At 37.8% G+C, this 13092-nt stretch overlaps 1 protein-coding gene and 1 long non-coding RNA gene across 3 annotated transcripts in view; one reads left to right on the top strand and one right to left on the bottom strand.

The window, feature by feature from the left end:
- LOC132399067 (matrix metalloproteinase-16-like) overlaps positions 1-13092 on the bottom strand; it is a 204003-nt gene that overhangs the window by 122399 nt on the left and 68512 nt on the right. Inside the window, exons 3-4 of the mRNA XM_059979008.1 lie at positions 4476-4598; positions 1302-1606 (exon numbers count right to left, since the gene is read on the bottom strand). Coding sequence (XP_059834991.1) covers positions 1302-1606; positions 4476-4598 — 428 coding nt within the window. The remainder of the gene's footprint in view (positions 1-1301; positions 1607-4475; positions 4599-13092) is intronic.
- Positions 1-13092, top strand: part of LOC132399092 (uncharacterized) — a 55235-nt gene that overhangs the window by 8149 nt on the left and 33994 nt on the right. The window contains exon 3 of one of the 2 annotated variants that reach the window (XR_009513869.1): positions 2995-3045. The exons of the other annotated variant lie outside the window; for it this stretch is intronic. This is a non-coding gene — a long non-coding RNA (uncharacterized LOC132399092). The remainder of the gene's footprint in view (positions 1-2994; positions 3046-13092) is intronic. 2 annotated transcript variants of the gene reach the window in all.

The following is a 13092-nucleotide window of genomic DNA, read 5'->3' as shown; positions in this document are numbered from 1 at the left end:
TTTTGACACTACTTCAGGTAGGAAGGCAATGAAAGTAGTCCATTATCTGTACTAGATGTCTAGGCTGATTTTGTTTCCCATCCTGACCGTTCCTGTTTTTATGTATTGGAGTCTCCTGTCCAATGATAGAAAGTCAAAGAGGATGGTGGATGGATGGGTGGGATCCTTAATAGGATTAAGGACCCTGTGTACGAAGCACTTCTGATAAATATCCTCGATAAATAGTAGGGAGACCCCTATGATCCTCTCAGCTGTACCCACAGAGAAGGGTGGTTCATCTGCACCTTCCTGAAGTCCACCATGATTTCCTTTGTCTTCTCTATGTTCAGACTGAGGTGTAACGGTCATTTGTGATGCCTCTACTTCTCATTTACCCTCATCTATATAACTCAATGCTTATGTCACTATTGCTTACATGTTTAAAAGTTAGTTAAACACAATTCCTGGTCAACTACCTTTGAATATTCTTTATTGTGCTGAGTACCCCAGCTTGTTCAGTGATATTACTTCTGTTGGATGATAGAGGCCCCATTGATGGGCACCTGATTTTAGTTAACATTGTGAAAAGAAACACCATAGGAATCAACAGATTTTTCTAGATATTTTTCCTTAAGGACATTGCTTTTCACTGTTTTCCACTGCTGTTTGTTGGATATAATTGTTCTGTATACACAGCAGAATTCACTTCAGTTCATTTTATTATGTGCATAATGACACCTTAATGGCTCCATATTTTTCATTTTAATGTTTGTTTCACTAGATTCTGTCATGACTTACTGCAGATAATCCCAATTCACATTTATAGTAATTGGTGTTCTCTTATTTATGTCTACATAATTATGCACAATATTTTACAGAAGTCTTTCCATACATTTTTCATCATTATTCTTATTCTGATAAATCAATTGAACTTACTCAGTCTATGGTAAAGTGAATTCTGTAAGGTACCTGATTTGGAAAAATTCTACATATAATTTTCACAGAAATGTCACAATAATGCATCTTAATTTACAGTACCCTCGCAAATGAAACTCCTGCAGCCTGAATTTGGTCTTTATTTTTGCATTGTCCCTAAATTAACACCGTCAGCATCTAATGTATATATAGTATCAGGTCCTAATATTATTTATAAATCACCTACAAGTTCAAGCCTCTTGTTTGGTGGTGTCTCCAAAAGACATAAGACATGTTCATTAACATCAAGATAATTTATAGTTATCTTTAACCAGTTCTAGTAAGCTCTATACACATGTGAATCTTCAACAAGTTCTTCAAGCTAGATTTGTAAAACTCATTCTTACCGTCATGGTTTGGATTTCCTAATGTCCAAGGTTCATCGGAGTCAAAGTGAGTGTCGCCCCCAATACCAGGACCTGGGAAATAAGCATGTGCAAGAAAGCCACCTTCTCCATCAAACGGTGAACTATCTCCATGGAAACCAGAAGCAAAAATAATTGTAATGTCCACATCTCTCTTCTTGTTTCCCAACTCTTCATATGGTATTTCTTCAAATGTCAGGGGAGTTACATTCTGCCATACATCAAAGGCATGGCGTATCGCTCCATGTGTTTCAACCTTTCCCACTTTTGGGGTGAAGTTCTTAATGCTGTAGATATAATAACAAGGAACGTGATTTTATTTTACTGAAAGTGTTCAGAATGCTGGCACTGTTTGAAACCATTTCTTTTGAATTTTCTATGCTAATTGGTTGCTCAAGACTTCCAAATTAGCATTAGTCAAAAGATAACTAAATGATCTGGGTAGCTTCATAAATGTCCTTACCTTACCCTCAGGGAAAACCAGGGTTTTTCTGGCACATATCTACTATTCATAATTGCTAATCTCCCAAACTCCTGAGCTGGATGTTGTGGGGGTGGGAGGGAGGTTATTGTATTGTTCCAAAGCATCCCGAAACTCAGCTTCAAGCCCCTTTTCAGTGAGAGTGTCTTGAACAACGTAGTGGAAAAGCACAGTCCACAAAACTTCTTTGACAGTTTTAATAGCTAATTGCCAAAGCTTTTAAAGTTCTCAATTAAAAAAAAAATTAATAACATTAAGCAAAATCATTTTAAACCAATTATAAATAACATCATAATAACCATAAATGTTTAGAAGATAGCTTATGTTTTTTAGCTTCCTTCCTTACAACCCTGTAATCCTTAAACGTCTTGCTATAATCTGGAGAATGGGCTGTGCATGCAAACAACACAATCTTGCAACTAAATCTTTGAATTACTTTTATATATTGGTGGGCCAGTTAACAGATATTGTACTCCCTCCAGTGATGTGTGGTGTGCTCAACCCTATACGACAGAGATAGCACAATATTTTTCTACCTGTCCAATGGATATTTTAACCCGAACCATTAATCAATCCCTGGCAGTGAAGCTGCAATGATGGCAGCACATTTTTCAGCACCAGTGGAAAGTAAACCTTTCAAAGGAAACAAGAATTTAAGCATGGTGTAATTACTAATATCTCCGGGATTTACAAAATGTAGTTCATAGCAGTAATACGATCATAAAAGGACATTATTCCACATTTCTACATTTGTGTCAAATAGCCATCAGTAATAAAGAGCACTTCATGAATCATGAACTTCACTGCTAGACCAGATTCATTCATGTTGCAGGCAGTACTATGAAATAGATCATAATAGATTACTTTTACAGAATCCACCTGTTATGTTACTGTGTGCAGAGTTTCAGAACAAATGGCTGAGTGTCCTTTGAAGATCATGTCACTTCTATGAACTACATTTTGTAAAACTCAGAGGTATCGTCATTTTTACCATGCTTAAATCTTCATTTCCTTTGAAAGGCCTGATGGGAAGATAGAAATGTGTACAGTTGGTAACTTTACCTATTAGATTTATCTTAGTAATGTGCTGTTTTTTTTGTCAGAATTCAGTGGATATTTTTTCAGTAGGACATCATGCTAGAAATCATATACTCTAAGAAAGCAGTGCCAAATAATTCTTTTTTCTTTTGACAGTGTAATAAGAACAAATAAAATTCATGGTGTGCATCTAGGGGCTTACAATATGTAAGTATAGAGGTAATGTTAAACATTGTACATGACCTTAGTTACAGTGTCAGTAATTCCAGTACATGAAGGTTATAACAGGAAAAAAGCCATATGAATTGATTCACTGAAATATTATCAGAAATGATAGAACGTTTGAACAGTATGACACAGAAGAAGGCCGCTTGACCTACCATGCCCATACTATCCCAAAAAGTGTCACCTGATAAATGAATATAACAGCCAACATTTACTCAAGCCCATACACTGTTATCGACGGGGCTTTTTGGCTATATGGTTACACTATAGAATCAGGGTCATAAAATTGGCACCAGAGAACTGTAAAAATATGCAGAATTCTGTAACTTATGACCAGTTAAAGACATACTTCTCTCCTGTGGCATATAGTCTTAATTTCTATTTTTGATTGACTTGTACTTCCAACGTGTGGGCTAGTGTACATCTTCCACAATCAGCATAAACTAGATTAGTAGGACCATTGATGTGCCTTAAGGTTTGTGCAAAATGTATGCTATGATTATTTACCCTACAACAATGCTTATACTTCACTAAATAGCATGGGACCAGAGTGAGACTTCCAAAGGATTCATTTCTTATTATCAGCTACTCAATTTCTTAAGCCTGCAAAAAATAGTTAATAACATTAATCTAATGGATCCATTAGTTTGGAATTTGACTTTGTGACACTAATGGTAAACTTATATAATTCAAATGAAGTTGGTTTACCTGCTATTGTGACCTTTTTATTTGCCAAGTTGATGTGCAATCTTATTCTAAAGAAGCATAAGATAATAAAATATATTTCTTGAATATATTTTTCAAGGAATTGCCTTTCAAATTACTTAAAATTTTACATCTTGTTTACCAATATGAACTAACAACAGATTAAGCTTCATGTCAGGAAAGCAATGACAGAAAATAATTCTTCTGGTGAAAATGTTTACAATTTTCCAGAGCTTTTGGTCTTGGAAAATAGGTTATATTATATCTTCTTGTCAAAACTACTTTCAAACAATTTCACTGTCAAACAACAGCAGCAAAACAGGAAGCAATAATATATTTACTTACTCCGGCAAATACAATTCTACTTCACTCCAAAAATAGTGAGTATTTTCAATAGCTTAAATATAAAGCTCATTGGCATTCATTCAGTTTTTCTAACAGAATCCTACAAAAAATCAATTTGCATGTTAATACTGATATTAGAAAAGGAAATGCCAAAAGGTTCATGTCAAAAACTGAAAGATAGAATAATATTTTAAGTAGGACCTTAGTTTCAAGTTTATTCCCTCTCAGATGCTTAACAGTTTGTGCAACTCTAGCATCTTCTGTCTTGAATTTAGATATGTTTTCTTTTTATCTTTATGGATCAGACTCTCATGAATATTGAGCCACTTATTTAGCAATGTACAGTATGAGCAGACACCAACCTGTAAGTGATATATTTATGATGCCACTTCTGTCCTGTTAATGCATATCGCTTTCTTCTAATATTAAATCTAATGCTGCTGCCAAACTGGTCAGGTACACCACATCGGGGCTTCTTCATCCAACTGTGAAAGATAAAAGTATATAGACTGAATACTCCTGCTTGTCTCAGTTTTGATAATGTGGATTTACTGTATCATTTCTTTTCAATGCCATTATTTTAACAACATCAGCATTATGGATATCATTAAAATTAAGACTTTGAAGGAAGAATATCGCTCAGCACTTTAAACAGAGCTTATAGGTGGGATCTTAACTATTCTCTCCAAGTGACAAATAGGCAGCATTGCGTTCTCTGCATGAAGTAATTATCAGTCTGTTTTTCTTTCCATTGAAGTTAATGAGAAAGCATTAGTATAGTATAAAACTGTGGTCACTCTTTACTATTCATGGTGAACAGTTTAAATCAGCCGAATTACTTCCAAAAATTCAATGGTTGCTACTTCTTTAAATAAAGTTGATCAATATTTGGTTTCATCACAGGACGTCTAATTCAGATGGATAATTTCACTGGTGCAGTAGGCTTGCAAATTGTTTAATCATATTTACCATTCAATTAAAATTGTCCATTCAATCAACAGATTAGGGATTTATGTTCTATTCATTTCTCATATTTATTTGAGAGTCTTCATGAGTCATTGAGTATCAGTTAAATGTTATCACAAATTATTACAATTTTAATTTTATTTTTAATTATGCTAAATTAGATCTAATAATTTAAACTCCTAAGGCAGAGTACTAAACTGATCAAATGAACTTTAGAAGAGATCAATGCACAAAAGCCGGATGTTGAACATGTAACTGAAACTAGATTTGTACATTCCTTTCCATCAATGCAGTTACATTCACCTCAGTTTTTTAAAAAATCAACAAGTGTGAAAAGGCCTTCAGGTAGATAAAATTAAATGGAGTGAATGTTATGGCTCCAAGTCAACTAAGGAAAAATAAAGAACCAAATTCAAAAGCGGCATTTACAGTAATCATTTTCTGCATAATTTGGATTACTTGGCGGGAGAAGAAAAACTATATAGTGTAAATTTGGAGATCTATGTTTAGCAGCATGATCAATTTAGAATTAATTCCACCTGAACCTGGATTCAGTGCTTTAATCACCTACAAATCTATGCTACAGCTAATAGTTTGTTGTACTAAATCAATGTATGAATAATCTTAATCCAGTCCTCTAGCCATTTCTCAGCAATATTTTTGGTTTTACAGAATTAGCCAGATTCAATATATTTGTGTACCTTGCTATCAATTATTGAAATATGTAGCACCAGAATGACCAACACACACAAACAAGGCATTCCAGTTTACAATGATTAAGATCACACCACAGCAAATTTGAAAAATGGTTTAAGAATGAAGGAGAAATTTAAAACAAGATAACTCTCACCTCAAGGTGATACCACTATAGCACATGAAAGAAGCGAGGGACAGAACAAAAATATGAAGTTATTAAAATACTATTATCACATAATAAACTGAACTGAAGTAAGTGCTACATGGACCAAAGTTATTTCAAACCAATAGGTGAATTTTCAAGTGCCTTGTATTACATCTGTCTTCTCTCATCTATTAAGGGGACAGATTTATCTTCTTTATCATAACACACTCAGTGATAAGGTGATAGACTTGTTACAGCATTGCATCAAACCTAGCATCAGAAAGTTAAGTAGATTTGAATTGTATAATCATTCATTAATAATGATGGAAATATAGCTTAATATAAATAGAAGCTCTCAATCTAACAATTGTACAAAGCCACTTTTTTCTACAAATGGTAAATTGTTAACTCTGTGAATGCATGTTTTGCCTGCTGTGTGTCATGAAATGTGTCAGATTTAAATTACACAACATTTTTCTCAACACTGTTAGAGAACAGTAGATTTATAAAGTTCAAAGTTAATTTATTATTAAAGCACATATATGTCACCATATTCAACCCTGAGACTTGCAGACTATCACAGTAAATACAAGAAATACAGTAAAATCAATGAAAGACCGCATCCATTAGAACAGGCACCAAATAATGCCCCAAAAGACCAACAATCTGTACAAATACAAAACAGAAAGAGAAAATAATAATAATAAATAAATAAACATTAAATATTGGGAACATTAGATGAAGAGTACTTGAAAGTGAGTCCACAGGTTATGGACACAGTACAGTGATGAGGCAAGTGAAGTTAATTGAAGTTATCCCCTGTGGTTCAAGAGCCTGATGGCTGAGGGTAATGACTGTTCCTGAACCTGCTGGTGAAGGCCTTGAGGCTCCTGTACCACCTTCTTGATTGCAGCAGTGAGAAAAGAGCATGGCATTTATAGCAGGGTTCGTCGATGATTGATGCTGCTTTCTTGCAACAGCGCTTCCTGTGGAAGTGCTCAATGGTGGGGAGAGCTTTAGCTGTGATGGACTTGGCCATATCCACTACATTTTGTAGGCTTTTCCATTCAAGGGTATTGCTGTTTCCATACAAGGCTGTGATGTAACAAGTCAATATACTCACCACCACACATCTAGAGAAGTTTGTCAAAGGTTTCGATGACATGCCAAACCTTCACAAACTGAAAGCAGAGGCACGACCATGCTTTCTTTGTAAAGGCACTTACATGCTGGACCCAGGACAGGTCCTCTGAAATGATAACAGCTAGTAATTTAAAGTTACTGGCCCTCTACACCTGAGGACTGACTCATAGACAACCAGTTTTCTCCTCTTAGTCAATAATCAGCTCCTTGGTCCTGCTGACATTGAGTGAGAAGTTGTTGCTGCGGTACCACCCAGCCAGGTTTTAAATCTCCGTCATATATGCTGCTTTGACACCACCTTTATTTCAGCCAACACCAGTGATATTGCTAGCAAACTTAAACATGACATTGGCGTTGTGCTTGGCCTCACAAATGGCCACAATTACTTAAATCTGTAGAAATGTCCAGGTTCTAAACATTGAATCTGACATTGGACAATATTGGAGTTAATTTTTCTTCCTCCTTTCTTGCCAACTACACATTTTCAGTGGTTTGTAAACATTTTGACACTGGCATTGAAGTTCCATTCACTTGGTGACCAATGGATAGGATTTAACCATGTGACAGCTTCAATCAAGATACAGGAAATAGCATCAACCACTAGATGTAGCAGTTTGCAGATAACAATTGCATAAGAGATGTATCATAGAGACACAAGAAACAGCATATGGAGCATAAAAAAAAACTGCTGAAGGCACTGGGTCAATCAGCATCTGAGGGGAGAAAGGGACTGTAGATTTTTCAGGTCAGGATATTTGGATGTGTATCACTGTTGGTTCATCCACTGAAATATACCAAGAGAATGCACCTAACAATAGACATTCACTAATCAAATATTCTCTACTAACTGGCTTCGGCCACATGACAATGTCCCAATGGCAATAAAAATTGAGATGGGTTATATTCTATAATTTGCAAGTCACCTGTCTAAAGGAGAATCTATGATGAAACTCATTCCCACCTCCTATGTGTGAAGACTGTTTCTGGTCAATTGAGAGTAAACGTTTCTAAACATCAGGAACAAAAAATACTCAGAAGTCCTTGGAGGTTCTGTGGTGACTAGGGCTCCTATTCTCCCACACACTTCAAAAACACAAACTATCTACCCGAAGGCATCTCAAAGTATCAGAGAAACACTAGCAAAGTCCATTCGAAAAAATCATCCACATCTGATACAAGGATAAGTTGAACTGATGTCAACATCCTGTCCCAGGCCAACATTGCTACCACTGGGATCTCAGTCAGATGGACTGGACAGGCCTCAACAATTACTTGCCCAGCAATAGGTACTCAGCACCAGGCTCTGAAATGATGAAAGATTACCAAGTGGAGAGAAGAAAATGGTTAAGGAGGTTGTCAAATGATTTCATGTATACATGGGGATCTCTAGTCCATCACCACTCAAACTACAGAAGAAGCCTCCTGAATTGCATTGAGAACATCATATCTCTTCTTCAGAAGCACACTTAAGCCAATGGAAATGAAGGAGCACAGCATCTCCTTGCCTACCTTATCAAGTACCTTCTGTCCACCTTGGCAGAGTGTACTGAAATCACATTAGCTTTCAGTACCCAGAGCACTGTTACTGAAGCAAAGCCTCTCAAAGGCCTGCTCAAGAAGAAGAAGTAGTGTATTTGAATGCAATCTTTTGCCTTCTGCTGATTGAAGGCTGGGTCTGATCCCTTCATTCCAGCATCTTGCTACTGCAGTCATCTAGTCACTCTTGTGAGGCACACCCACTTTAGAGAGGAATCAGCAACAGTCATTCCACTGCAAATTTCTGCTTCCAAAAAAGCTATGCAGAAAGAAGACAAGTAACAGGAGAGTGTAAAACACTGATCTCAGCTCAGGTTCTTCACTTACAGCAGATTTAAACAAGGAGATTCATTTGCAAAGATATAAGCAGTGACATGAGGATTTTAAAATCTGCTAAATTCTCATTTAAGTACCGAGAAAAGCATTGAAAATAACTTCCAATATGTTTGCTTCAATAGTGACTTTGATTATTGTTGTCAATGGGCCCCTCAAGGTTAATATTCCCATTATTGCACGGATTTACTGAATGGAAATAAAGCACAAAGAAGGAAATGGCACACGTAGTGCAACTGGTCAGAATTGGTGCTCTTTTATGTCTTTCTCCTCACAATTAATATATGAATAAATTTACCATTAATAAATAAAAATAATTTCTGAGGTAATAATGACAAGCAGATAGTTCCTGTGCTTATGGATGAGCAGCAGTCATTAGAGGACTGTAAAGGGGAGACAGGACTGTAAATTTCCAAAGAAGAAATAATATTCCCTTTTGGAAAAGCTCTTGAACTATTATTCCTCGAAGCTTGAAAGAGAAGCATTCAGTGATTGCACCATCATAGCCTGAATGCTACATCCCTTGCTGGGTCACAAATCTGCATAGGCAAGGCAGAGGTATAACCATATGACAATTACAGCACAGAAACAGGCCATCTTGGCCCTTCTAGTCTGTGCTGAACACTTACTCTCACCTAGTCCCAGCGACCTGCACTCAGCCCATAACCCTCCATTCCTTTCCTGTCCATATACCTATCCAATTTTACTTTAAATGACAATATCGAACTTGCCTCTACCACTTCTACTAGAAGCTCGTTCCACACAGCTACCACTCTCTGAGTAAAGAAGTTCCCCCTCGTGTTACCCCTAAACTTTTGCCCCCTAACACTCAACTCATGTCCTTTTGTTTGAATCTCCCCTACTCTCAATGGAAATAGCCTATCCACGTCAACTCTATCTATCCCCCTCATAATTTTAAATACCTCTATCAAGCTGCCCCTCAACATTCTATGCTCCAAAGAATAGAGACCTAACTTGTTCAACCTTTCTCTGTAACTTAGGTGCTGAAACCCAGGTAACATTCTAGTAATCTTCTCTGTACTCTCTCTATTTTGTTGGTATCTTTCCTGTAGTTCGCTGTCCAGAACTGTACACAATATTCCAAATTTGACCTCACCAATGCCTTGTACAATTTTAACAGTGCATCCCAACACCTATACTCAATGCTCTGATTTATAAAGGCCAGCATACCAAAAGCTTTCTTCACCATCCTATCTACATGAGATTCCACCTTCAGGGAACTATGCACCATTATTCCTAGATCACTCTGTTCTACTGCATTCCTCAATGCCCTACCATTTACCATGTATGTCCTACTTTGATTATTCCTACCAAAATGTAGCACCTCACACTTATCAGCATTAAACTCCATCTGCCATCTTTCAGCCCACTCTTTTAACTGGCCTAAATCTCTCTGCAAGCTTTGAAAACCTTCTTCATTATCCACAACACCATCTATCTTAGTATCATCTGCACACTTACTAATCCAATTTACCACTCCATCATCCAGATCATTAATGTATATGACAAACAACACTGGGCCCAGTACAGATCCCTAAGGCACACCGCTAGTCACCGGCCTCCAACCTGACAAACAGTTATCCACCACTACTCTCTGGCATCTCCCATCCAGCCACTGTTGAATCCATTTTACTACTTCAATATTAACACCTGAAGATTGAACCTTCCTAACTAATCTTCCAAGCGGAACCTTGTCAAAGGCCTTACTGAAGTCCAGATAGACAACAACCACTGCTTTACCCTCATCAACTTTCCTAGTAACCTCTTCAAAAAATTCAATAAGATTTGTCATACATGACCTTCCATGCACAAATCCATGTTGATTGTTCCTAATCAGACCCTGTCTGTCCAGATAATTATATAAACCATCTCTAAGAATACTTTCCATTAATTTACCCACCACTGACATCAAACTTACAGTCTTATAATTGCTAGGTTTACTCTTAGAACACTTTTTAAACAATGGAACCACATGAGCAATACGCCAATCCTCTGGCACCATCCCTGTTTCTAATGACATTTGAAATATTTCTGTCAGAGCCCCTGCTATTTCTACACTAACTTCCCTCAAGGTCCTAGAGAATATCCTGTCAGGACCCAGAGATTTATCCACTTTTATGTTCCTTAATATAGTAGGTAGTTTTTCATATTTTCCTATCATTATCAAGAGAGGAACACAACTGCTAAGTCTTCTTGCCGGTGGATCAAGAGATAATGGGACAAGAAGTGGCCATAACTTTGGATATTTCAATCTCAAGACAGCACATACCAGGAGACAGTGTGGACATATAGTTAGTTTTGGGGTCTGAGAAGATTATTGGGAAACAAGCTGTTGAGAAAGTGAATAAATTCTTATGATTTAACTACAAATTATTTCATAAATAGAAATAGTGTAACTTTACAAAATAAACAACAGAACATCTCAGCATTATGCCGGTGGCAATGGAATAACAGTTGCAAAGAACAATCAGTCTGAGCAATACCATTGCCATTGAAAGTAAACTGAAAAATGCAAGAATTGACATTCATGTTTTAATAATTTGGAATTTGGGTTCACTTATCAATAGACATACATGTATTTATGCCTGTCTTTCTATTCAAATGTAACCAATAGAATAATTATCTCCAAAATTTTTACTCAAGTTAATGAGATATTTGTGTGCGGTCCTGTACAGGAACCCGGTGATACGTGGGAACAGCTTTTTGATAAGGTCTAATTATAAAATCAAAATCTGGATTGTTGCAAATTCCATTGCAGTTCTATTTCTAATTATGTGCAGGTTGCCCTAGACAACAGAATATAAACAAAATCTGCCAGAAGTAGATAATGTTCTGAGTGGCATGGATAGGGAAGGTATTCAGTATCTTTCTTCCATGGTAAGGATATCTAAAACAAGAGGGCAAAGACTTAAGATGAGAGGAAAATGTGTAAAAGGAGATTTGAAGGGGGCCTCTTCCCCGTAGCCTTTGATGCAATATCCAATGAAGAACATACCAATCTCTGCCTTAAATACAACCAATGAACTGGCCTCCAGATCTGTTTGTGGCAGTAAATTTACCACCCTGCGGCTAAAGACATTTCTCCACATCTCTATTTTAAATGGATGCTCCTCTATCCTGAGGTTATGTCCTCTTGTCCTAGACTCCTCCACCATGGGAAACATCCTTCTCACATCTACTCTGTCCAGGCCTTTCAACATTTGAAAGGTTTCAATTAGATTCCTCCCCATCCTTTTAAATTCCAGTGAGTACAGACTGTTTAGTCAGAGTGTGGTTGAAATCCGGCGTACACTGCCAAAAGAATTGGTAGAATCAGGTACAGTTACTACATTTAAGAGGAATTGTCGGAACTGTTTATTGTCGCCGGTGATTTTAACCACGCGAACCTTAAGTCAGTGCTCCCCAAATTCCATCAGTATGTGGACTTTGCAACGAGAGGGGAGACCACATTGGACCTTGCTTATACAAACATCTCTGATGCGTACCGGGCAGAGCCCCGTCCCCACCTCGGTTACTCAGACCACATCTCTGTTATGCTGAGAATACGTACACAATGCTGGAAGAACTCAGCAGGTCAGGCAGCATCCGTGAGAAAAGAGTAGCCAACGTTTCGGGCCGAGACTCTTCATCAGAAACGGGGGGGGGGGGGGAAGAGAGGGCCGAAGCCCAGTAATAGAGATAGGGGAGGGGGTAGGGCCTAGAGGCGCCAGGTGGAAAACCAATCAGAGGAAAGATAAAGGGGGAGGGGGAGGGGATAAGCATGAAAGAACTGCAGAGATAAGAAGCAGAAGGTTGAAAGGGGAGAGAGGCAGAGAGGGACCTGGGATAGGGGAAGGGGGAGGGGGAGGGAATTACCAGAAATTGGAGAACTCAAGGTTAATACCACCAGGCTGGAGGCTACCCAGACAGTAGATGAGGTGTTGCTCCTCCAACCTGAGTTTGGCCTCATCATGGCAGTAGAGGAGGCCATGTATGGACATATCTAGATGAGAATGAGAGGCAGAGTTGAAGTGGGTGGCAACTGGGAGGTCCTGTCTATTGTGACGGACGGAGCGGAGGTGCTCGATGAAGCACTCCCCCGTTCTGCATTGGGTCTCGCCGATGTAGAGGAGGCTGCACCAGGAGCACCGGATGCAATA

Source organism: Hypanus sabinus, chromosome 1, assembly GCF_030144855.1.
Source record: "Hypanus sabinus isolate sHypSab1 chromosome 1, sHypSab1.hap1, whole genome shotgun sequence".
NCBI classification, from domain to species: Eukaryota; Metazoa; Chordata; class Chondrichthyes; order Myliobatiformes; family Dasyatidae; genus Hypanus; species Hypanus sabinus.
Note: the sequence above shows the minus strand (reverse complement) of the source record. Positions and strands in the feature narration are given on the sequence as shown.